Source organism: Gossypium hirsutum, chromosome A10, assembly GCF_007990345.1.
Source record: "Gossypium hirsutum isolate 1008001.06 chromosome A10, Gossypium_hirsutum_v2.1, whole genome shotgun sequence".
Taxonomy (NCBI): domain Eukaryota; kingdom Viridiplantae; phylum Streptophyta; class Magnoliopsida; order Malvales; family Malvaceae; genus Gossypium; species Gossypium hirsutum.
The window spans coordinates 68,820,641-68,844,076 of NC_053433.1; the positions used below are offsets into that span (position 1 = coordinate 68,820,641).

Genomic DNA, 23,436 nt, shown 5'->3' on the forward strand with positions numbered 1-23,436 from the left:
GTCAGTACCCGGACCCCATAACTCTATCATGTAATGCCCGCTCGTTGAGCTACTGACGGGTCTGCACTCAAGGTCAGTACCTGGACCCATATTACATATAACATTTATCTCATGAACTCAGACATAACTCATGAGTTCAGACCATATAGTTCCTCATGATATACCTTTTGTAGCCTATACTATTTCTGAGGTTCAACGGGATTTCATATTTAACCTGATGTCGTCGTACTTATTCATCATGTAGATAACTCTTATATCACAATGTTTATGCTTCTATGGTAACAAGTAAGATTATAATACATGATAACGATAAAACCTTTAAAAATAAGCTATAATGACACATTATTTACATATGTACTTACTTCGGCACAAAATGATGGGAACGAGCCTAATCCTTGTAAACTTTGTTCTTCCCTCAATCAAGACTCGAAACACGTTTCTCTTGATCTAAAAATTGAAATTTAGCTTATTTAATACACAAATCATTCAATTCAACTTAAGACTCATACTTTGGTAAAATGACCTTTTTGCCCTTAAACTTTGTAAAAATTACTATTTTACCCCTAGGCCCAAAAATCAATTTTTTTATCGAATTTCCTTATTAGCCAAGCCTAACCAACTTTATTTTATAACTATAGCATCTCACAATTCTCATTATTTCACATATTTATCACCTATTTCATAGCTTATGCAAAATGGTACTTAGTTAGGGTTTCCATGAAAATTACTTCACAAAAGTTGTTTATTACACAACCATGATTCATTATCTTCCATAAAATTTCAAAAAACAACATTAATACTTTCATGGAAAAACCCTAGGCTTTTAACCATCTTGCAATATAGTCCCCTCATTAGCTAGCTCATGCTACAAGGGTCCTAAAAATGCAAAAATCATCAATAAAAACCATCTAAATCACTTACTTGCAAGGATGAGAAGTTGCTAAAATTTTGAGCTTCTAAAACCCCTAAAATGGCTGAAATTTTCTGTAGAGAGGTGGGGAAGATGATAGCCCTTTTTCTTTTGTTTTATTTTGATAAATTAAGCCACTAAATGTCATCTAACTTTGACATTTTGACCAATCTTATCCCCTATGGCCGGCCACCTCTATTTAAAAGAGTCTAATTACCCTTTAAAGGCCTTAAATTTTGGTTCTCTAGCTATTTAACACATTTGGGTAGTAAAACAAAATTTTTGCCCTTTATGTTATTTAGTCCTTTTTCACAATTAAGCATGAAATCGCTAAAATTATCTCACCAAAATTTTCATGCATTCATATAATCATGCCATAACACATAAAGTAATAATAAAATATTTTCTCCGGCTTCAAAATAGTGGTTCTCGAAACCATTGTTCTGACTTGCCCTGAAATCGGACTATTACAGATTCGGGATAAACAGTTTGGGGATGACTCTCTAGTTCTGCAATTCCATCAGGTAGAGGATGGTAGTACGTCTAAGTTTGGGTTGAATAAGGGTGGGGTTCTGTGTTTTCAAGGACTCGTTTGTGTACTGAATGACTCTGATTTGAGACAGTCTATTCTGAGGAAAGCGCATAGTAGCCCATATGCTATTATCCTTATGGAAATAAGATGTATCAAGATCTTCATGAACTGTAATTGTGGCCTGGTTTAAAATGGAATGTGACAGACTTTGTTTCTCGTTTTCTAATGTACCAGCAAGTTAAGGCTGAGCATCAGTTGCATTCGGGTTTGCTTCAACCCATTAAGATTCCCATTTGAAAATGGGAGCATGTGACTATTAACTTCATTAGTGGGTTGCCCTTAAAACCTACTAAAAAGGATTATGTATAAGTCATCGTGATTGTTAACCGAGTCTGCCCACTTTATTCTTGTTTGGACAGATTACTCCCTACAGAAATTGGCCAAGCTATATATTTCTAAAATCTAAAAGACTTCATGGGGTACCAATCTCGATTATTTTCGATAGAGATCCTTGCTTCACGTCTCAATTTTGGAGGAAACTTCTTGACGCTTTGGGTTCAAAGTTGGTCTTCAGTATTGCGTTTCATCCCCAGATAGATGATCAATCTGAGAAGGTGATTCAAATACTGTAGGATATGTTTCGAAGTTGTGTAATTGATTTTCGAGGTAGTTGGGAGGAAATTTATATTTTTTTTTATTTTTGGTTAAAACAAGTATAAAATATATCAAAAATTAACCGACTTAACCGACCGATTAATTTATATTTCCAAAAAATAACCGAACTGACCGAATATTTATATATTATAATATTATTTATTAAATTCGGTTAATTAGGTTAACTGACCGATTTTGAACGGAATGAACTGTTAACCGAACTTCCAAAAAATTATTAACCAACCTCCGACTAAATTAATTCGGTTAACCGATCGATTAATCAAATTTGGTCGATTAACCGAATTAATTCGGTTTTAACCAAAATTTGTGCACCTCTACTCCATTATGTTGGACTAAGTTGGATGAGCGACGGGTCTTACGTCCTGAGTTGGTATCTAAGACTGAAGACAAAGTTAGACTGATTTAGGATCATCTTAATGCAACTTCTGATAGACAGAAGTCTTATACAGATTTAAAAAAGAGGGACATTGAGTTTTCCATGGGTATCTCCGTGGAAGAAGGTTCTACGGTTTGGACGTAAGGGCAAGTTAAACCCTAGGTTCATTGGGTCGTATCAGATTCTGAAGCATGTGGGATTGGTTGCTTCGTATCCATGATGTGTTTCACGTCTCCATGTTGAAGCAGTTAGTACTTGGATGTGTGGGTGTTAGGGTCCAGTGTTCGAATCCCTAATAATGCATTTTGGGGTGTTTTTTCCCTATTTTATTTTTTTATTTCTCAATTCATAGGAGGTGGGGAAATTCTACTTTGACTGGTAAGTGGGGGGTTTAAAATTGGTTATTTTTTTTAATTTAAATTCCTAGAAAATCTCTCATTATCCCTTGTTTTTCTATTTTCACATTTGTTAACTCTGTGCATTCAATTCTTTGTTTTTTCTTTTCTTTTTTCAAATTTGACTACTCCTTGATCCTTTGGCCAAGCTGAATCTACTACCCTTTTATTCTTTATTTTTCTTTCTTCTATTGTTACACTTCTACGCCGTTCATGGTATTGAGTAAGGTTTTAATTAATTTATTTCTTTTATTAGTTAAGCTTTAGGATTTTTCCTTCTCGTTTTGGGTTGTTGTAGAGAGATAAGTGAAATTAAATTTTATGCGTGTTTTTTATAGGTGAAGTTCGTGAGTCGGTAAGGGCTCTGAAGAACTGAGGTTGTTTCAAGCTGTTGTTCATTTGAAGGTGAGCGTGTTGTTGTTTTGTGGGATTATTTGTTCGATTGTTGGGTTCGTTGTGTGGGATTTGTTATATCAATTGTTTGGATTAGTAAAATTTTTAATTGTTAATTCGTATTATTCGTCTTTAGGTATAGGGATATCTAGCATGCATCAGATCTTTGCTCAAGGTGTGTAACGAGAAACTCGAAAAATGGCGATCTGTGAAAGCCGAAATTGGGGCCTATCGATGCCACACGGCCGTGTGGCTGGCCGTGTGGTAGGCCGTGTGCGACACACAGCCTAGGCCATTTTTAGGTCGTGTCAGCCACACGAGCGTGTATGGGCCGTGTGGGCCACACAGGTAAACCATTTTGGGCTATGTGGGCCCAAATTTTAGAATTTTTTCCTAGGGTTGTACACGTCATCTTGATCGACTATGGGCATTTCGTGAGGTCGGTATGTGTTAAAATAAGCTATTAAGCATGAACTCTGATAGTCTGATAGTGTGAATCATGATGTAAATAACGTCTAACATGTATAATCGGTTATGTACCAAGCATGTTCTATTTCTGTTATACGAGTATGTATGTTTTGTATAACCAGAAATCTGCTATTCACTGTTTATGTCTGATTATGGGACGGGATATGTATTATGTGGAGGAAGTGTTCTGTGTGAGGCGATATCTCGTCATTACACTGGCAGCATAGCTGGGATTATTCTAAAAAGTGTCGTATGGACACGAAGCGGTGTTTAGGGCTGGGTGGGTGTTTTATACCCCACGTGGTGTGTTGGGATGGTCGGAGCTGGTGTGTAGAGGATAGGGGTAGGATTATATATATCTGTTTCTGTGTTACTCTGATCTGATTTTGATTCTATTATGGAATAAGTCTGTATCTGATCTACCATGTAACTGAATTTGAGATTCTATTTCTGCGACTTGCACACTGAGTTATAAAAACTCATTCTTTGTTTGTCTGATAATTTCAGGAAACCCTCAGACTTAGGTGGGTCGACGCGACGGGAGCTTGGTTGTGTCCGCTTTACCGTAAAATTATATTTGCTTAAATTTGGCTTACTTAAATTTCTGTTTTGTGAGTTTTATATAATTTGGACTCTCCAGACTTTTGGGACTGTTTTTGATTTCGGATTTTTTTAGCATGGCGATTGATAAAATGATTTTATGAAAACGACTGTTTTTCTAAAAATAACTATTTTTAAGGAAACAAACCAATTTACCAAAATATAACATTTTAAGAAACTTCGCTTCAAAATATTCAATTTATTTGAAAGTCGTAAACGAACAACGATCTTAAATTAAATAAGCACAACAACACACTTTCCTAACAAATCGGGCTTACTAAGTAACAACGGTTTACAATTATTTCAAAAAGAAAGAAGTCGGATTTATAACTTTTTCTTCGTAACACTTTCAGATTCGGCTGTAATGTCTAGGCCGGGTTTAGGGTGTTACAAAATAACACAACACGCTCGATTTAAGAAAAAATTTAGAACTTCCGACGTAACCAAAATAATTGTTTTCTTAATTGGAATTTTCCAACAAAACCAAACCCATGGTCACTCTAAATTTTTTTCTCAATTTAGTCACTCTAATTAAGATAATTTCTAAAATCAGTCACTGCTGTTAAAAATTTTATTAATCCACTAACCGATTGCTGGCATAGCATATTAGCCCATTGAGTGATTAACATGTGACATTTTTTTGAACTTTTGACAAAACTTAAGAACCTATTTATAATTAGTCCAAAAAGTTTTTTTTCTCTCTTCTCTTTCTCATCACTTCCTTCCCTAAAAAAAAAATCTTGAAACAAGGTTTTAAATTTTATACTTCTACAAATAAATAAACAATTCCTTTCTTGCAATGACTTCTCAATTAGGGTGAGCAAAAAAACTCACCCGAATCGAGATATTTGGACAGTTTAGGAATGCAAATTCAAAAATCGCAGTTACCCAAATTCAAATTGAATTTTATTTTTATTTACTATAAAATTAATTTAATTTTTTATATAAAAATAAATATTTTATATTTAAAATAGTGAAAATAATTTAAAAGTTCTTAAAAAATTATTATTTTCTTAGAAATATTTATGAAAAAAACCTTAAATTTGTCAAATAATATTCAAATGCCATAAAACAAAGCTCATTTTATCAAAATAAATTTAAAAAATTGAAACAAAAAATTAATATAGAAAAAAACAAAAATTGAACCGAGCCTAAATTATTAACAAGTTTAAAAAAATTTAAAACAAATCGTCACCCTATTCTCAATCATTCACCTTATGCTTCTCCCGATCTCTCAAAAGTGTAAATGTTCTACAAATAAAACAAAGTGACGAAAGACTCGCTTCGTACATGCGACTAAATGGCATTTATCAGTTCTTTTTTGTATCTGTTTGTTATAAATATAAATTAAAATTTGAATATAATTTTTCTTCTTCTATTCATACGCTTTTCATATTTCATACATTCCATATATATTATATGGTATATGGAATTAAATGAAATTTCATGTGATCCAGTAAATAGAATAGAAATTCAATTCCATCATTATTAGATAGATTTGTAGGATTCAATGAAGAATGAGAAAAGAATGGGATTTTTTTAAGAAATGGGAAATTCAAAATGCTCGGGGATGAAAATGAGGAAATGTCTATAATACTTGGGTTGAATCAGATACAATTTGAAGGATTTTGTGGGTTTATAGATCGGGGCTTAACAAAAAAAACTTTATAAGTTTCCAAAATTTGAAAATACAAAGTAAAAAACTGAATTTTAATTATTTGTGGAAACAAATCAATTAGTGTAACCATTGATAAAAGAAAGGAATGTTTTATATGAATCACTCCTGTTCGTGCAGTGGGCTCAGTGTGATAAATATAAATGTTGGCAAAACCAGATATGTGCTCTCTTTAATGATAAAGAAAATAAGGAAAAAAAAAGTTTATTTCCTTTACCCAAAATGCCGCTTAAAAGAAAGTGAAAATGGAGGACATAAGCCCTAGTTGGTGAAGACTATTTTTGGTGCAAAAATCTGCCACCAACCATCCTTCGTGACCACTTAGAGCTTGTAGAACATTTATATTTTTGAGAGATGGAGAGAAACCTATGGTGAATGATTGAGAAGTGATTTCAAGAAAGGAAATGTTTCAATTATAACATTTAAAACCTTGTTTCAGAAATTTTTAGAGGAGGAAGTGATGAGAAAGAGAAGGGAGGAGTTCAAAAAATATCACTTATCAATCATTTAATGAGCTAATATGTCACATTAGCAATTTGTTAGTGGATTAACTAAATTTTAACAGCAATGAACAATCATCTTAATTTCAGTGATTAAATTGAGAAAAAAATTAGACTGACTAAAATAGAACAAACCCTATTCCTATTTTAAAGTGACTATTGGTGTGGTTTATCCAAAAAAATAATTATTTTTGTTCATATATTTAAAACTATATATTTTAAAACTAGAGCAAGCTCGGGCGAGCTAAGATTGGATTTAATTCGGACACGGATTTTTTTTAACCTTGAATTTTTTCGAGTTTGAGCTTTCTTAGGCTCAGGTTTTCTCAAGCTAGGACCCCTTCAAGCTTGAATCAAGCTAGGCAAGCTCTAATGAATTTAGGTAATTTAGAATTTTATAAATTCTAAATATTTTAATTTTGAATGTAATAATTCATTTTACTTTTATACATGGTAACAACGCAATTCAAATTTGACTTATAAAAAAAATTATATATATATAACACAAAGTTATTTTATATAAAATAGGTAAAGTACTTATTTTAGGTAAAATTTATTATTTTATGATATTATATGAATTAACAAAAATATCTTTTATTGTTCATTATTATATTATATTGACAATTGAGTAATTTTTTTATCTTTCTTATTAAATTTATAAACCTAAATACTCATATTCTAAAATATTTATTCCAAAACTCAAATATACTATACTAAGTTATAACCCAAATAATATACTCATTATTACTCAAACTCAAAATAAACTAATTATAACTCAAATCTCAAGTTCAAAATAAAAGGGAATTAAACTCAATATCCAAATGCAATTTGTAAAAGTTAAAGTCTAATTCAAAATCTAATTTAAAAAATAATGATATTAAATTTTAATAATATTTTATGTATTGTTAGTTATTATTATAAATATGTATTTTAATATACTAAATTGCACTTAATTATTGATGTTATGCTTTTATTATAATCTATAATACAATAACAGTTAATTATATTAATATTTATAAAATATATTACTTTATATATAATACTACATCATGTACTATAATAGTAAAGTAATACATAATATATTAATTATTAACATATATCATTGTTTATTACACTGGATGAAATATACTCTAAGTCTCTATACTTTTCTTACATTTAAAAGTTAGCTCTCATATTATATTATATAATGTTATATCTTATCATATAGTATATAATATATTAAAGTTTATATGTATGCATCAATGATTAAACATTATAATATCATGTAATATTATATATTTTATTATAATCTATAATATATTAATAGTTATATATTAATTATTATATATTATTTATTATTGTACTAGTTGACATATGTTCTAATTCCCTTTACTTTTCATACATTTTAAAGTTAGCCCTCCTACTCTATTGTATAATCCTATATCATATCATGTAGTATTTAATATATTAATAGTTTATATATGCGTCAATGATTAAACATTATACTATCAGGTAATATTATATCTTTTATTATAATCCATAATATAATTATAGTTATATATAATAGTAGTACATTATATATTAATTATTACTATATATTATTGTTTGTTATTATATTGATTGAAATATACTCTAAGTTTTTGTACTTTTTTTTATATTTGAAAGTTAGCTTTCTTATTGTACTATATAATGTTATATCATTTCATATAGTATATACTATATTAATAGTTTATATATATGCATTAAAGGTGTTCATGGGTCTGGTCGAGTCTAAACATGATATTAACACATTTTATTTTTGCCCAAATCGAGTCTAACCCAAAATATAAGCCTAATATTTTACCTAAGCTAGTCCATATCTGTAAATGGCTAACTCAAGCTCATTTTAGACCCACCCATATTATTTTTAAAATTTTTAAATATCTTTATTTATTTTTATTTTATTTTAATAATTAGAAAATTTATAAAACTTTTATTTATTATAGTTTAATAAATATAACATATCTAATTATATATACATTAATCCACTATCATCGTCGAGTAACCTTAACAATGGTAGAGAATATATAATATATAAGAAGTAATGATGACCCTGAAAGACATGGCATGAGAGATAACGGTCCAAAGGGAAGCAGAATTTATGCCTTTTTATTTAATTCTTCTACCGTTATGATATTTGAAACAAAAGAATAAAAGTATGCATTATGTGTTGTCAAAGGCCATGATCACAACTTTGTGAAACTCTACCCTTTTTTTTTTTTTTGCCCTATTCTCTACCTTCACCACTTCTCTTCTTTTCAGCTTGGTGGGACTACTTACAGCTTTCCCTTCATCATACCTTGTTGACTTCAAAACTCTTATTTTCCCATTATCTCTTCCAACAATCCATTATCATCAACTTAAGCTTCCATGGGTATGTCTTTGATTCTTCTTTCCTTTCCTTTTTTATCCCTTTTTATACTTATATTTTGTGCAACATAGTATGTAGTTGAATGTTATTGACGTCCTGGATTATGAGTTTTTCTTTTTTTCTTTCCTAATTCTTGTTTATGCATACTTGAGGCTCATGGATGGAGTTATTCTACAACTTTTTGTTTTATTTTTCACATCAGTCACTTTTTACTTGTGTTTATAGGTTTTGTTTTGGCTGTTAATTACTGTTTACAGTTCTGTACTTGTATAATTGTTAGCATTCTTAGTAATCAAGAATACTGTTGTGGGATTCTAGTAATCTAGTTACCTGTCTAAACTGTGAAGTATAGGATTTATCAGTTATTAGGAAATTAATGGATTCTTTCAAAATTTTGACTTATTTGTGTGGCTCTGTACCTTGATTATCAACCTGATTCAGAATTCAATTGATATGCTCTAACGTGGATTTATGCTTGATTTTGTCAAGCTAATCTTTAACAAGAGATAGATCCCGGATTAGGACATTAGTGGTTCAAGGTAAATTTACAACTTCTAAGGAGTTTTATGAAAAAGAAGAGCCTCCAGAATGGAAAGACTGTCCATTGATAGCCAACTCTATTAGCCAATTTCTTAGAGGAGGAATTTTGGAACCGAAAATGGATGTTGGTATCAAAATGGCTCAAAAGTGCAAATACATATAGGTTTGCTCTAGGATCAGCACCAGGGTCTTTTGCCAATAGTACTGCTGAATGCTGATGTATGCAACTAGGATCAGTCTCATGGTCTTTCACCAGCAGGTTTGCTCTATATTTATGCAGTAATCATATGTGTCTTGTATAGGGACTCATTACATGGTTTGGACCAGTGAATCCGTCATCGTTATATGTACTTAGATATACCGTATGAAACACTTTCCGAAAAAATGTCAACATTGAGCATGCAATTGACATCTGATTTCCATATCTTATCTAAAGGCAAATGTCATCCTTGCCCGTCGCTGAAGTCCTTATCCAGCAGAATAGGAGGCATGCTATGCAATTACGGTTCATCAAGCAAGTACAAGAAGTTGGATTCAAAGCTTGAAAGGAAGATGATTGAAATGAAGGGAAGTGCATCGGGACAATCTAATTTCAAATCAATTGACAGCATAATCTTGAGGTTCCCTCAGTTCAGGGAAGGATTGAGAAACCTCAGAGGCGTGTTCAAACAGTATGGTGGGTTGCAACCAGTAGTTTAATCTTAAGCTCTCTATAAGATTTTTTTTATCTTCGAGTTTTACCACAAAATGGCTCTCTTTCTCTAGATGAAGACTCCAATGGAACTATTGATCGCGAGGAACTGAACAGATGCTTGGAGAAACTGCAACTTCATTTTACAAAAGAGGAGGTTGAGGATTTGTTTCATTCATGTGACATTGACGGGAGCGAAGGGATTCAATTTAACGAGTTTATTGTGCTGCTATGTCTCATCTATCTCCTAATGAAGCCTTCCTCCTCTCCTGATAATGTATCTAAAAATAACTTATTTTTGTTTCTTTCCCTATGTTTAAGATTTAAGAACATAGCATGTTGCAGACAGTATTAATCAGTGTTTTTACTCGTGAATTGAGAATGTTTCAGACATTGAAGATGCATTCCCTGCAACTTGAGGCCACTTTCGATACTATTGTCGAAGCATTCTTGTTTCTTGATAAGAATGGTGATGGAAAACTGAACAAGAAAGATGTGATGAAGGCACTAAATGAAGCTTCTCCATGGAAGCGCTCCCCTGCACGTGTCACTCGGACTAGATTCAGTATCTCAGCTTCAACTCAACTTTTAATTAATTTCTCAGAAATTTCTTTCATCAATGATACTAATCTTTCTTTTGGTAATTCCCCATGGAAAAATGCAGAAGAAATGGACTGGGATAAAAATGGAAAAGTCAGCTTCAGAGAGTTCCTCTTTGCTTTTATTAACTGGGTCGGAATTGAAAGTGATGAAGAACTACCTGATTCGGGGACCTAATGACACTCAGAAGGGCTACAGGATAAATCTGGATGAGGTCAGATTAAGATTTGTTCATATGCCTAAGACATCCCAAGTACTTAGTTGAACTGTTGTTACTGCATCATGTCATGTATATCTTTGCAGTTTTCTTTAAAATGATAAAAATTCAAGATGTCCTGTTAAAGCAATGAATTTTTGTTGTAATTAGCATGAATGTGTTCATAGCAGTTGATATAGCAAGAAACGCTTTGGTAGCCATGAATGGCTAACATCCAAGCTTCGCGAATTGTACTTGGAATCAATCAAATCTGGCTTAGATTATGAACACAGAAACTTCCTAATCACTGCTATACTATACAGGTACAACATTTCATCTCATTGTTTAAGATAGATACATACAAAAGCACAGGCACTACCTTTAACGTACACATTAATCGAAACGAAAATTGTTGCGGAAAACGAATGCTAGAACTTGCCTCTCCTCCTGTATGAGTTTCAATGTAATCCCAGAGCATGGATTCTTCTAACAAGTGACAAAGAACAGGCATTTCTCTCTTTCCATTCTTCACTACCCTCCTTCCTCTGCCATTCTTCGATGAAGCTTTTATCATTCCCATCAAGTATGCTCACTATCTGCCTTATGGTAGGCCTTAATTTCGGGTCAGATCGTGTGCAAGCGATTCCCAGTTTTGTCAGTCTCAAAACTTCTTCAGTATTGTATTCCTCCTTCAACCTCGTGTCCACCAGTTCCTCAAACGGCCTTTTCCGTGCCTCAAAGTTGTGTACTCGTTTCACCAATAATACCTCAGGCTGCCTAAAGTCGGCTGCCATATATCCGCTGACCACCTCAAGCACCACCACTCCAAAGCTATAAACATCAGCCATTGGTGTTGCTTCTCCAGATTCTATATATTCAGGTGACATATAACCGAAAATTCCACGAACTGATTTGTTTTTGTTGGTAGCTGCGTGATGGCCGTGATCATTTCTTGTCAAGAACTCAGCCAGAGCAAAACTACTAAGCCGTGGATTCATGTCGGGATCAAGAATGATGGCTGAAGAGGTAATGTTCCTATGGATGACTTGTTCATCCCATTCCTCATGAAGATAAAGAATTGCAGAAGCAAGGGATTTGATAATGTTGTATCGATGTCGCCATTGCAAAATAGAGCTGCCAGTTATATTGTTATGGTGAAAAAGGAGGTGACTCAACAGTTGATTCGCTGAGTAATCATATACAACGAGCATCTCTCCTTGCTCGGTACACCATCCACGGAGTTGAACTAGATTACGGTGGCGGAGCCTCGCTAAGTTTTGGAGTTCACTTGAAAACCTTGTTCGCAATGCAGGGCATTTGGTCATGCCAAGTCTCTTCACAAGAATGTGATGACGGTTGTCAAGGAAACCTTGGTAGGCAGTTCCGAAGTCGAGCTCCGCCACCCTTCGTGATTCCGCAAAGTTATCAGTGGCGACAATGAGCTCCTTGAAGGGTATTTCCCTTGGAGTGTCGACCATAAAGAAGTTGGTTGGACGACGGCTGCTGCTGGTGGATAAACTGGAACCATTGACTCCAAATTCAGCAGTTTCATATATAGTTTCTTCGGTGGCAGTTGCATAATCGGATGAAGCAAATGAGACAGTAATGTTGACGCTGCTGGTAGTGGCAGTGGCGGTGGACAACCGACTACTGGCGGTGCTCTTGCTTCCACTAGTATTGGATGAGGATGAGAGTGAGATGTATAAAGGGTGAGACTCAAATGACGGTAAAGTCGGAAGTTTCCCGGAAATATTACCAGAAAGAACTTCAACAACCCATTTCATATTAGGCCTCAACAATGGATTATGGAGCGTGCAAAGGAGTCCTATATGAAGGAACTGCTCCATATCGGCAAGCTTGTAGGAGCCATCTACAAGTCGACTGTCCCCTGCTTGTAAAAGCTTATCTTCATCAGACAACCTTCGGATCCAATCAAGCAAAATGATTTGCTCGTCGGGAAACGTAAGATCAACAGCTCGCCTCCCCGAAACCACCTCTAAAACAACAATCCCAAAGCTGAAAACATCTGACTTTGTAGTCGCCACACTTCGTTTTTGGAAACTCTCCGGTGGGAGGTACCCAATTGTGCCACCGATCCTCGTCGTGTCAACTAAACGGAATTGGTGTCGTTTCGTCGCTGGTGTCCTGATTTGGTACTCCAGTTCATGTTCCAGCCACCGTGCCAGGCCGAAGTCACCGAGCCGGGCATTGTACTGGGAGTCGAGCATCACGTTGCTTGTTTTTACGTCGCGATGTATGATTTGAGTCTCCAGTTGTTCATGGAGATAAAACAGTGCAGCTGCAAGACCTCGAACGATTTTCCTCCGGCGGTCCCAGTTTAAAGGTGGTGCCCCGGTATTTTCGGGCCTTCTAAAGAGTACTCTGTCGAGGCTTCGATTTGGCATGTAGTCATAGACGAGGAGCAACTGGTCTTCATGAACGCACCAGCCCCTCAACCGAACAAGATTTCTGTGGCGGAGATGAGCCACCGCCACCAGCTCAGCTGCAAAAGTCTTTTCAAACCTCTCCCCTTTCTCGGCCAAACATTTGACGGCCACCACAGTTCCATCACTTGGTAAGACAGCTTTATACACTCTCCCGAAACCCCCACTTCCAAGAATTTCATCTTGACAGAATCCTTTAGAGCCTATGTAAAGCTCGGCGTAACTGAAAATCCTTGGATTGTCTCCACCAACTTTCTCCGACATCTGAACCCCTTCGAGCTCATGAAAAACGCTCGACTGCTGCCTCCTCGGGTTAGCACAATGAAGCAGGCATCTGGAGCCATAGAAGCGGCGGAGGGAATCCCGGATGAAACCAACAAAATGAGCCCCACAGTTACGGTACGGGTGCTTCTTCCCCTCCTTTTTAACAGGTTTTTCCACTGGGGGGTAGTCCAAGGGAGCGATTTCATTAAAATCAGCAGGTAAAATGAAGCAAAGCCGGTTCACCTTCATGGTGGTGATGAAAGTATATGAACATGAAGGAAATTTTAAACTTTGGGATACTTAATATATGAGTTGGGATTGTGAATGCGGTTTTCTTGATAGTGCTTTTATTCAACGTCGGTAGGTTTGCATGGTTGAATTGTTTCCTATAAAACTTTCCAAAACCTGGAAGCTGCCGTCCCCTTTTGTGATGTAACCAAATAAAGGAAGATTCTCATTTCTCCAAATCACCGTAATAAGTATCACCCCTTTATTATATTTTTCTTTTGCCTTCAAATTTAAGGTTTAGATTTTTGTAGTAATAATAAATGAGAAGAAAAATATAATTTGGTTTAAATAAATAAATAATAATTTTATAAATTTAGCTTAACGAGTAAAAATGCTCATTTTATTTAAACATTTTTAAACTCAACAGAAATCCTAAACCGACAAAAAAAACTAATTATTATAGTTAATATGGGTTATATTTATAAAATAAATAAATTCATTTATAAATCATTATATTTCACTTTACACTATTCATGTATCATACTAATCTATATTTTTGTTGTATGATCTGTAACAACAATCAAACACATAAAATTCTTAGAAGAAGGTTTCACACAGGACCACCTTTGAAGCGCGTGGAAACATCTTTGAAAAATTCATGGTCGTACATTTTGCTAAACCCCTTTAGATTATTGGGTCAAGGTTTTTTCTTTAAAAAATATCTGGATTAACAATTCCACGATCGAAAAAGTGGATTAATACTTATTGATAAGTAGAGAAACATATATTATATTCAAGTTGATTTGATTATTAGTGTCAGAAATCAAAGAAGAATGTTATTTAAATTTTTGTTCACAAATTTATAATGTTCAAATTTACTTCATAAAAAAATTAAACTGCGGAAGAGAAATAAAATGAGAACTTTTAATTGGTGTAGACAATGTGAATAGAGAAAGTCATATAACATTAATTTTAACAGCCCAAAGATCTAAATAAAAACTTTCAAATATTTCAATGACTATTTTATAATTTTTTAAAGTTGAGTGACCAAAACATAAAGTTACTAATTGTTTAGTGAGATTTGATGTAATTTATCTTTTAAGTTTTAAATCTTTTACCAGGTTCCACCTTTCCAAATACGGTAAAATTAACTTCTAGTTGGAGCTGAATTTGAAATTCGAAAATTCAATTTTATTTTTAATTTAGGATAAAATTAAGTTGGAGTTAAATTTAAATTTAATTTTTAAATAAAAAAATCGATTAAATTAAGTCATAGTTTTAGTGTTAAAAAGTGCATTTCAATTCCTTTGTTCCATTGTAAAACATGATAATTTAAAAATTAAAATAACTTAAAATGAAATAATCGGAATATCAAAATTAAATAGAAAAATGAAAATAATTCCAAACCCCACACCTCACACCTCCTATTATTACCAAAAAGATAAATTATAAGTTGAAGAAATAGAAATAAAAATAAAAAGCCCTTTCAATTGCTATAATTGATAGGCAACAAAGTTCATGTGATACGCATTGAATGTGAAACAACTTGGTTAGGTTAGGAAGGTGCATTAGTGCTCCCTCTAATAATACAGAATTATTTCATTCAATCTTTCTTCTATAACCAAATAACAAATTAACTCAATATTTTTTATAAGGTAAACTAAAGTAATATTTTATTGTTATATTATATAAAATTTTCACCCATAATTTAATATTTTATGTCTTTTCTATGCATATTAATTATATTTACTTTTTATATATATAAATTGTTATTCACTAAATTATGAGTAAATTTTCATTTTTATCACTTAATTAAAAAAGTTACAATTTAGTCACTAAACTATTCAGAAGTTTTCATGTAAGTCCTTAAACTATTCAATTTTTTTTTAAATCACTAAGATGTTAACTTTTTTTTAACTTCTGCCAACGAGTTTCAAGCGACGATTTAGTAATCGCTATGATGGATCAATACCCATCAACAAGTAGAATAACATATCTTAAATCCAAATCGATCGAACAGTCGTGTAAGAGATCGAAGAAAAAATCTATTTGAATTTTGGTTCCTAGATTTATGATGTCTAAAGTTGTTTCATAAAAAAACTAAACAGTAGAAGAGAAGGAAAAGAGAGCTCTTAAATGGTGCAAGTAGTGCAAACAGAGAAAACCATATAGCATTGAGTTAACAGCTTAGTGACTTAAATGAAATTTTTTTAGTAACTTAGTGGTCAAATGTAACTTTTTTCAGTTAAGTGATTAAAATGAAAATTTACCTATAACTTAATAACTAATGATATAGTGTATCGATATTGCTACCCATAGATTCAACTGAAAATCCACATTTACAAAAAAAAATGATATGGCAAAAATAAATTTAAAGATATTCAATAGACCACAAAAGAAAGACAAGAGCAAAAGGAAGTTTGAAATGGTGTTGCTGGAGTGAAAGCATCAAGGAAGGCGCAATTAGGAGCAATTAAGTGTAGAATTTTGTCACCCAAAAGTTATTTGGTTACAGATAAGTGATGGAAAACAATGCAAATTTGACACTTACATAAAACCTTTATATTCCATGCATTCATGTTCACATTGTATTAATTCTAAAAGTAGTCTGTTTCACTTGTATTAATTCTAAATAAATCAATTTATTATATCTATAAAACAAATTAATTATAAAACATTCAACTGGAATTGTCAAATGTTGTTGACCCATGACCACTACTAACCATGATTGTCAAATGGTATGTCATTATATCATTCATTTCCTTAAATGACCAACCACAAAACTTTGAATGCAAATAATTTTAGTTATTAATAAAGGAGTAATTTTAAGAAATAGGGATATTAAAGGGGTAGCCTTTAAGTTGGGTGATGTGGGTAGCCTACTTTAAGTTTGTTTTATTTGTAAAGTGGGTACACTTAATGTTAGTGGGGTACTCAAAACTGTCCCTGATTTTGACTTTTGTCCCCCCAAAATAAGTTTAATTGCAATTAATGTCTTTAACTTCTTCCTTGTCATATTTCCAATTTTATCTTTTGCATTTCGCTTAACATTTTTTTTAAAATTAAAGATTGTTAATTTTTTGTATTTGATGCATTGATGGCATTATTAGTTAGTTATATTAAGGCATATCAACAAATTGATGGATAATTTTTAAAATTAGTTAAAATTATTATACCATGATTACATATGTTACCTTTTAGTGAACCTCATGTAGCGTAGAGATCCAATATAGAATTACCCTTAAGCGAATTTTACACCAAACAAACCTCTGATGAGAGCTACCCTCGGTAAGAGCGTGTAGAGCCTCATGCCCATTTGTTACCAAGCTACCCTATAATGTCACAACACTACATCAGCAAGGAGACAAGATGTGATATTACCACCAGTGAAGTTTCAACACGTGGCATCCGTTTTGGCCTATGTATATAAGCCTTCTCACTTCCTCTAATGATGGGATATATAGATCATTATCAAGACAGAAATTAGTTCTTGACTATCCAAACACTACTCCTCTCCACCTTTAATTAATCTTGCCACCATTCTCACAAGCATGGAATGATAGCTCTCTACCTCAAACAGGATAAACCGTCATCTCTCTTACTGTTTTTACGCCCTTTGTTGATTTTTACCATCAACAAAAATAAATATAATTATTATATTTTTAACCTACTACATCTTATAATTTACATTTATATTTCATCAAATATAAATATATATTATTATTTAACTTCTTTAAACTTTGTTAATCATTATGTTGGACAATAAAAATTTTGTTATTATATTTTAGATATTTACAATGAAAATTCTTAATTCTATTATCCTTTTGTTAAAAAATCAACACAATTAAAATATAGTTAAACTTTTCTTTATATGTTATGGGTAGAATTTACTTTGATATTCCTATACATTGTTGTTATTAAACGTTGATGTGTATTTCTTTTTGGTGATTGAAAAGAAACTTTACACAAAACTAAAAGTATTCAAAAGGAGATTCTTCAAATAAATGTAAGCTCTCATCTATCAAATGCCAATTTAGCAATGCGACCAGCTTCAGAATTTTCTTCTTTAGGAATATACTCAAAGGACCAACTATGCACATTTTGCAAGAGTTGAGTAATACGTTTGTCCAGTGCAAAATTAGAGGACTTCAACAAGGATTCCTTGATAGCCGCAATAGCTTCCACGTAATCTGTCTGCATTAAAACTTTGTCATAGTTTATTCTTTGTACCAGCATCACACCGTTAAGAATTCCCCAGAATTTATCTTTAAACACAAAATAGTTCCCCAAGCCACAATTAAATCCTATGAGCCATTTCCCATCCTGGTCTCTCAAAACTCCTCTTGCAGCAGCACTTCTTGTGTTTACTGTGACAGCTTCATCTAACCTTAATAGAATCCATTTTCCTGCTTCCCCTATGTCCACCCTCGAGGCTTGCTTCATAGAACTACCATTACTACCAGCAAGGTAGTGTGTAGCCCAACTATAAGCATTTTTAACAATTTCCTTTGCACTCCACGATGTTCCTTGAAAGATACATAAATTCTTATTCTTCCAGATATTCCAAGCAATAGTGTCAAAGAAACACGACCAATTGGCATTCCCCATAGCATAATTATGACAATTTTGCAAATTAGACATAATACAATCCTACAAATTACCTGAAAAGAAACAAACCTGCTTATGAGAAGGGATGATTTGAGACTATACCTCTTTTCCACAACACAATCTCTAACAGTATGAATTATGTCCTCCACTTTGTGTCCACAAATCAAACATCTTGTATCGCTACCAACTTTAATCCTTAGTCACTCCTCTTGAGTAAGCAGTCACTGTTTAAGAACCAACCAAAAAAAACCCGAACCCTTTGGAGACCCTAAAATTTCCATGGAAAATTTCAAGCTTCTTCCCTAGGACTAGACAAACTCTTCGTAACTATACGATAGATACTTTTAACAAAAAAACAACCTGAAGAAGTACCAACCTAGGCAATCTTGTCAAATCCCGCCAAGGGTTGCGGAGGTGGAATACTAGTAATACGTTTAATAAATTCTTTCGGCAACCAAACCCGAAAGAGTTCCAGATTCTACAAATCTTCTTCTATAACCATTTCCTTAAGAAAACAATTAGTTGCAATGTTTGCGCTAACTGGGATTAGATTGATTAGGGGATCAACCTTTGGAATTCAACTATCTTTCTAACATCTGATGATATTACCATTTCCAATTAACCAAAAAATATTTTCTCGAAGGAAAGGCCATACTTTAGACAGAGCTCTCCAGAGGAAAGAACAATTTTTGCGGGAAATACAAGGGGGTACTCCATCCTTCATCCCATACTTCAACTGCAAGACACGGACCCACAAAGCTTTTGAATTTTCTAGAATATTAAAACTCAACTTCAACAAGATAGAAGTGTTTTAATCCTTTAGTTGCCAAAACCTAAGCCCTCCACAAAACTTTGGCTGACATAATGAATTCCAACTAATAAGAGCAATCTTTTTACTACCTCCTATCGGTCCCCATATGAACTGTCTAACAATACTTACAATTTCATCGCAAGTTCCTTACGGGATCATCATTGATTGCATAAAGTAGAAAGGAATTGTGAGTAGGACTGATTGAGCTAAAGTAACTCTGCCAACTAAGGATAATTGTCTCGCATCCCATCTTTGCAACCTAGATTTGAATTTTTCCACCACAAACCTTAAGGAACTTAAGGTAACCCTTTCATGGAACAAAGGAACTCCCAAATACTTTCCAAGATTATGAACTCTACAAAATCCAAGCAAATTGTAAATAATCCCTGCCAAATCTTCACCTACCCCATTAGAAAAGAAAATGATTGTTTTGTGAGCATTTACACGATGACCAAAAATGCTACAAAGCTCATCCAAAATCTCATTAATTAAACGACCCTGACTCAAATCTGCTTTCCCAAAAATAACAAGATCATCAGCAAAACACACATGAGAGAGTGTCGATCCTGACCGAAATAACGAAATAGGAAACCACTGGCCTGAAATAGTAGAGGAAGAGATGTTATAACCCAATCATTCTATACAAAGAACAAATAAGTACAGCGACAAAGGGCAACCTTGCTTGATTCCCCGAACTGGACTAAATTTTTATGTAAACACCCCATTCCATAGAATCTGCATAGTTGAACTTGTGATGGCTGACATAATAACATTACAAAAGAAGTCTAGAATGCTTGCCGCTTTAAGGGAAGCATCTATAAAATCCCATCTCATTATGTCATATGCCTTCTACAAATCAATCTTAATGGTCATACATATTCTTTGTTGCTTCTCATAGAGTGGATAACTTCTTGGGCTACTATGATATTACCTGTGATGTTTTTTCTAGCAATAAAACTAGCCTATTCTGGACCAATGATTTTAGGGAAAACCACCTTGAATCTGTTCGCAATAATCTTCATGACAAACTTATAAAAAACTGAACACAGGGTTATTGGCCGAAACTGAGCAAAGTTATCTGGATTCTTAACCTTGGGTATGAGAATAAGCAAAGTGTTATTAAGCTTATTTTCAATAGGCTGACCATCGAATATTTTCTTGGCTCACTTACAGAAAACACCGTCGATCAGATCCCACTGACTTTGGAAGAAAAGAGCATGGTATCTATCACTGTCCGACGCTATCAACAGAGCCATATTGAACAAAGCACTATTAATTTCTTCATTTGAAGTTGCTTTACCCAAAAAAAGTTCATCATTAGAATCAAAATTAGAAAAAGAACTAAGAGGCTGACTTGTCCTACTATCCGAAAATTCACCATTCAATTTTTGAAAAAAACTTAATTGCCTCAGATTAGAGATTCTCATCCTCAAGCAATCATTCATTGTTTTCATTCTTCAGAGTTGAAATTATGTTATGCTTCATTCTCTAAATCATGCGGGAGTGAAAAACTTAGTGTTTCGGTATCCAAAGTGCAACCAATCACACCTCGTCTTTTTGCTTCCAAAGTAGCTCTTCATGGTAAAGCACACCTTCCAATTCCTCCCGAACCTTCAATTCTAAAAAACTTAGATAAACTGAATCTGTTTTTTCTAAGTCCCTTTAGATACCAACCAATTTTTGCAACAGCTTCCTTTTGCAAGCACCAATAAACCCATACACTGAATTATTATAATGTTTAATGTTGTAAGTAAATCGATCGAAAGACTCAACCATGTTACCTTGAAAACTCCACTTATCCTTAACAAAATTTGAAAAACTAGGATGCTCCTCTCAACCAGCCAAAAATTTAAAAGAGCACCCTTTAGGTAAGATTCACAACCAAGTGTCGTTACCAATTGCTATATCCAACCTTTCCAAGAGCCCACCTCAATGCCAAGTGAAGGCAGACCCCCTAAAGCCCAGATAGTGCAAGTTTAACGTCATAAGAAAATCATTAGAAAAATAGACAAACCATCCCATTTTTACACCATCCTTTATTATAATTAGAAGATAGTAAAGCATTGAAATCACCAATAGCTACCCATGGAATATTACCAGTCGAGATAACATATTTAAGATCTTCCAAAAGCTTCCTCCTCTTCTACCTATTTGGGCTTCCATAAACAAAAACAATATGGATGGGCAAAGCATTACTCCCCCTTAGATCTCAAATAAAAATGAATTGGGAGTGACTTCGAATAATCTCAATAGAAATCGGATCCTTCCTGTAATATCCTGAATTAGGGCTTAATCGGAATAGTGGTTTCGTGACCACAAATTTGAGATAGAAATAATTATTTTATAATTATTTTGATGATTATGATATGATTTCATGATTGTGTGAAAATTTCGCGATAAAATTCTATGCCTAAAGTGCTTAAATTGAAAGTAGGGACTAAATTGAATAAGTTGCAAAACTTGCATTCTAGAAGTTTTTAGTATGAAATTGTTTTGGAATATTAATGAGGTCTTAAATAGAAATTTGACCAATTTTAAGTTCATGGACAAAATTAGGACATGGAAGGAATTTTTGGAAAGTTTAGTAGTAAGAGTATTTTGGTCATTTAGTTATTAAAATGAATTAAAAACAAAATTAAAAGCCAATTTTTGTCCATCTTCTTTATTAGGCCGAAATTTCAAGGGTTCTCTATAGCTAGGGTTTGTTTCAAGCTTCCAAGCTCCATAGTAAGTGATTCCAAGCCCCGTTTTTAATGTTCTTTACGTTTTTGGAATCCCGGAAGCTCGATTAAGCTTATGCTAGCAATAATTCAACCTAGGGTTTATATTTGGAAAAATACCCATAGGTGAAATTTGTGTATTTTGATGTTTATGATAGAATATGGGGTTTTAAATTATGTTAGACAACTTGTGCTACTCGGCTTTTAGTGAAAACGAGTAAAAGGGCTTAATCGGCAAAAATACCTAATAGTCACAAGTATATGTTAGAGAGAGAATTTGATGTTGCCATAGAAGGGAAAAGTGATCAGTATTTTATAAAACATAAGAATAAGGAATAAAGTTTAATTCCCGAGTCTAGGGGCAAAAGTGTAATTATGCAAAAGTTTAGGGGCAAAAGTGTAATTTTTTTAAAGTTCGTATTAAATGATGTTTTGATAAATGTATGTATTAAATAAGATTAATTTGGTATTATAGATCAAGAAAAACGAGATTCAAGTCGTGATCGAGGAAAAGAAAAGATTGTAGACTAAATTGCAAAATCTTTATATTTTGGTACCAAGGTAAGTTCATGTGTAAATAATGTAGCATAAATGTTATTTTTAAGTTATTAATGTTAATTATATGATATGCTGATTTTTAATCGTGAAATATTATGCTTTGTGGTTAATATTGAGTAATATGCAAATTATGTTTACTACTTGATAAATATGAATTGCTACCGAGTATCGATTCCGATATTCCATGGAAGACGGCAAATGTGAGATCGAGGGAAAAAGCCCGTTTGAACCTTAGGAATAGATTAGGATACAAGTGACATGTCACTAGGATGGTTGAGCATCCGAACTCGTTGAGTTGAGTCCGAGTTCACTTATGGATGCGAATGTCCGAACTCGTTGAGTTGAGTCCGAGTTCGTGAAATGTAACTAGGAATCCGAACTCGTTGAGTTGAGTCCGAGTTCACTTATGGATGCGAACGCCCGAGCTCGTTGAGTTGAGTCCGAGTTCACTTAGGGACGGGTTACATGATTTCTTGATTACATATGAGGCACTTATGTGCAAATTATCTGTGTATCTGAGTTGTATTCCGATGTGTTCAACGGGGGAAATTTCTAGTGAAATGGAAGAGCACTTAAGATGCAAGTGACGTTTTGGTAAGTGTTGTGAAATGGACACTTTGGACAGGTATGTTCTTAACCCTCGGGTTGAAATTAGATACAACAACGATAAGGTGGTAAGATGATGAATGATGTTTAGAAATGTGATATATGTTTTGGTGATACCATGCTGAAGTTGTTTGGTATATTTGTATTGTTATGTTACTTGTTATTTACATATGAACTTACTAAGCATTTATGCTTACTCCTTCCTTTTTCATTCACTGTAGTTTTGAACAAGCCGGCTCAGGAATCGGGACAGGTCG

The 23,436-nt window shown here is 33.5% G+C and overlaps 2 protein-coding genes across 3 annotated transcripts; one reads left to right on the forward strand and one right to left on the reverse strand.

Moving 5' to 3' along the window:
• Nucleotides 1-8,604: 8,604 nt before the first annotated feature.
• On the forward strand, nt 8,605-11,189 carry LOC107936324 (probable calcium-binding protein CML22). 2 transcript variants are annotated; one of them, XM_041077851.1, is made up of 5 exons: nt 8,605-8,916; nt 9,890-10,129; nt 10,219-10,421; nt 10,535-10,709; nt 10,809-11,189. In XM_041077851.1, exons 1-5 carry the CDS (start codon nt 8,913-8,915, stop codon nt 10,919-10,921), a joined length of 735 nt encoding a protein of 244 aa, XP_040933785.1. In that variant the 5' UTR covers nt 8,605-8,912; the 3' UTR covers nt 10,922-11,189. The 2 variants fall into 2 exon arrangements, with proteins under 2 accessions (XP_040933785.1, XP_040933786.1); XM_041077852.1 differs by lacking the exon at nt 8,605-8,916 and adding an exon at nt 9,015-9,712.
• Nucleotides 11,190-11,195: 6 nt separating this feature from the next.
• Nucleotides 11,196-13,897, reverse strand: LOC107936323 (receptor like protein kinase S.2). Its single transcript, XM_016869022.2, has one exon. It carries the CDS (start codon nt 13,895-13,897, stop codon nt 11,399-11,401), a length of 2,499 nt encoding a protein of 832 aa, XP_016724511.2. The 3' UTR covers nt 11,196-11,398.
• Nucleotides 13,898-23,436: the final 9,539 nt, after the last annotated feature.

Excerpts from the sequence above, each read along its gene's own strand:
- LOC107936324 (XM_041077851.1), top strand. Across the intron at positions 10,130-10,218 it reads AGGCGTGTTCAAACAGTATG|ATGAAGACTCCAATGGAACT; the intron begins GTGGGTTGCAAC and ends CTCTTTCTCTAG. Across the intron at positions 10,710-10,808 it reads TGTCACTCGGACTAGATTCA|AAGAAATGGACTGGGATAAA; the intron begins GTATCTCAGCTT and ends GGAAAAATGCAG.
- LOC107936323 (XM_016869022.2), bottom strand. The coding sequence starts at position 13,897 with ATGAAGGTGAACCGGCTTTGCTTCATTTTACCTGCTGATTTTAATGAA.